Here is a 1530-nt window from a genome sequence, read left to right as displayed (position 1 = left end):
CAGAGGATATTCAAAAAATTCCAATGTAATTTGGATGCATTTATGTCGCGGCATTTAATTACAGAAATATGCAGAATTTGTGAAGGCTAATTATAAAAAACTTGAATTAGATATCTCAGATAAAATCTAATTGCCTTCTTTAAAATTATTAAATGTTTGGTATTGACATAATTGGAAATATACACAAAGAATTATAATTTTTAACTCGATGCATAAAATCGCTAATTTTGAATAACTTGTTCTACATGCAAAAGTCATATTATCTTGCGCGTTACCAAGTGAATAGTACCTTGTTTTTATAGGAAATTTATCACATAAAACTTTAAATGTTAGTGTGTACTCGGTTTAATTACTTTATCTCTGTTCACATTATAACAGAAACTTGAAGTATCAGGTATGAATCTATATTTAATTTAAATTTTATTTCGTTTGTTACTTGATGAAGTATTTATAATTCATAATATTGTTTATTACATAAACAGAATTAAAAACCATTTTTACAAATGTTATAACAATGCTTCGCACTAATTTTGGCCATTTATAAACACGATTATATTGGCAAAGATTTTAACATGGATCATTATACATATGTGAACATTAATTAACGAAAGAGGTATGAAGAACTGTTAGAAAATCTTTTACTCTCTGAACCTATTATTCATATTTCATATTGTACTATATTTGAAATCAACGTAGACTGCATAAACTATACATTGCGAGAAAAACTAATTGAAATTAAAAAGTAATAAAAAAAATGTTTTCTCTGTATATTATGCAACGGAAGATGTGTTCTAAAAGAAAGAAAATAAAATATTTAAATTATTCTCTTTAAACGTCTACGATTGTATAAGATGTATCAGGCGTACGAGACGCACCTGACGATAAATTTCTCTGTTTTTTTACGATCTAACTAACGACTAAACCGGCAGATGTAAAAATAAAACTTATTGGATCGCGCGTATCACATTTACATGCTGTCGATTGCGAAAAATTAGGACACGAAGCAAGGACACGCACGGTTTATGCAATTCGGGATAATTGTCATATTTACGGGATCTACAAGATCAGTTTCCCGCCGTTCGAAGCCCTGATCTGCGCCACCTGCTCCGGAGTGAGTATCAGTTTGCTACCGTTGGGTAGTGCCAAGGCGTAGTGACTTCCAGTTTCGTTTACGACGACCACCAGCTGCGTGTTGGCGTTCGTCGTCGACGGCGGATTATTCTTCACCGGCGTGATGGATATACCGCCTTGGCTCATTCGCTGAATAATCTGTGGCGAGAGAATGCCCTTTGTCGACGGGACAGTGATGTCCGAAGTGATCGTAGGCTTTTGCCTAGATTGATTAGCAGCTCTCTGAGATTCCGACAATCTAGCTCTGTTGGCTGGAGTTGCTTTCTCTGCGGAAGTGGTGGGAGTTTTCTCCATGACGATCATTTCTATCTCGTCGTCGCTATCACTCAGCATGATCAGGGACGTGACCTTTTGTCCGCTATTCTCCGCGCTGGGTGTTTGTGATACTCTTCGTTTCGA

At 35.5% G+C, this 1530-nt stretch overlaps 1 protein-coding gene across 1 annotated transcript in view; it reads right to left on the bottom strand.

Annotated features, from left to right (window-relative positions):
- LOC105557332 (putative uncharacterized protein DDB_G0287457) overlaps positions 1-1530 on the bottom strand; it is a gene marked incomplete at its 5' end in the record, with an annotated part of 8097 nt that continues 6567 nt past the window's right edge. The window contains one exon of the mRNA XM_012004545.1: positions 1-1525. Coding sequence (XP_011859935.1) covers positions 1057-1525 — 469 coding nt within the window. The remainder of the gene's footprint in view (positions 1526-1530) is intronic.

Source organism: Vollenhovia emeryi, unplaced genomic scaffold (genome assembly GCF_000949405.1).
Source record: "Vollenhovia emeryi isolate VEMERY1.0 unplaced genomic scaffold, V.emery_V1.0 DF939520.1, whole genome shotgun sequence".
In the NCBI taxonomy this organism is placed as follows: Eukaryota; Metazoa; Arthropoda; class Insecta; order Hymenoptera; family Formicidae; genus Vollenhovia; species Vollenhovia emeryi.
Note: the sequence above shows the minus strand (reverse complement) of the source record. Positions and strands in the feature narration are given on the sequence as shown.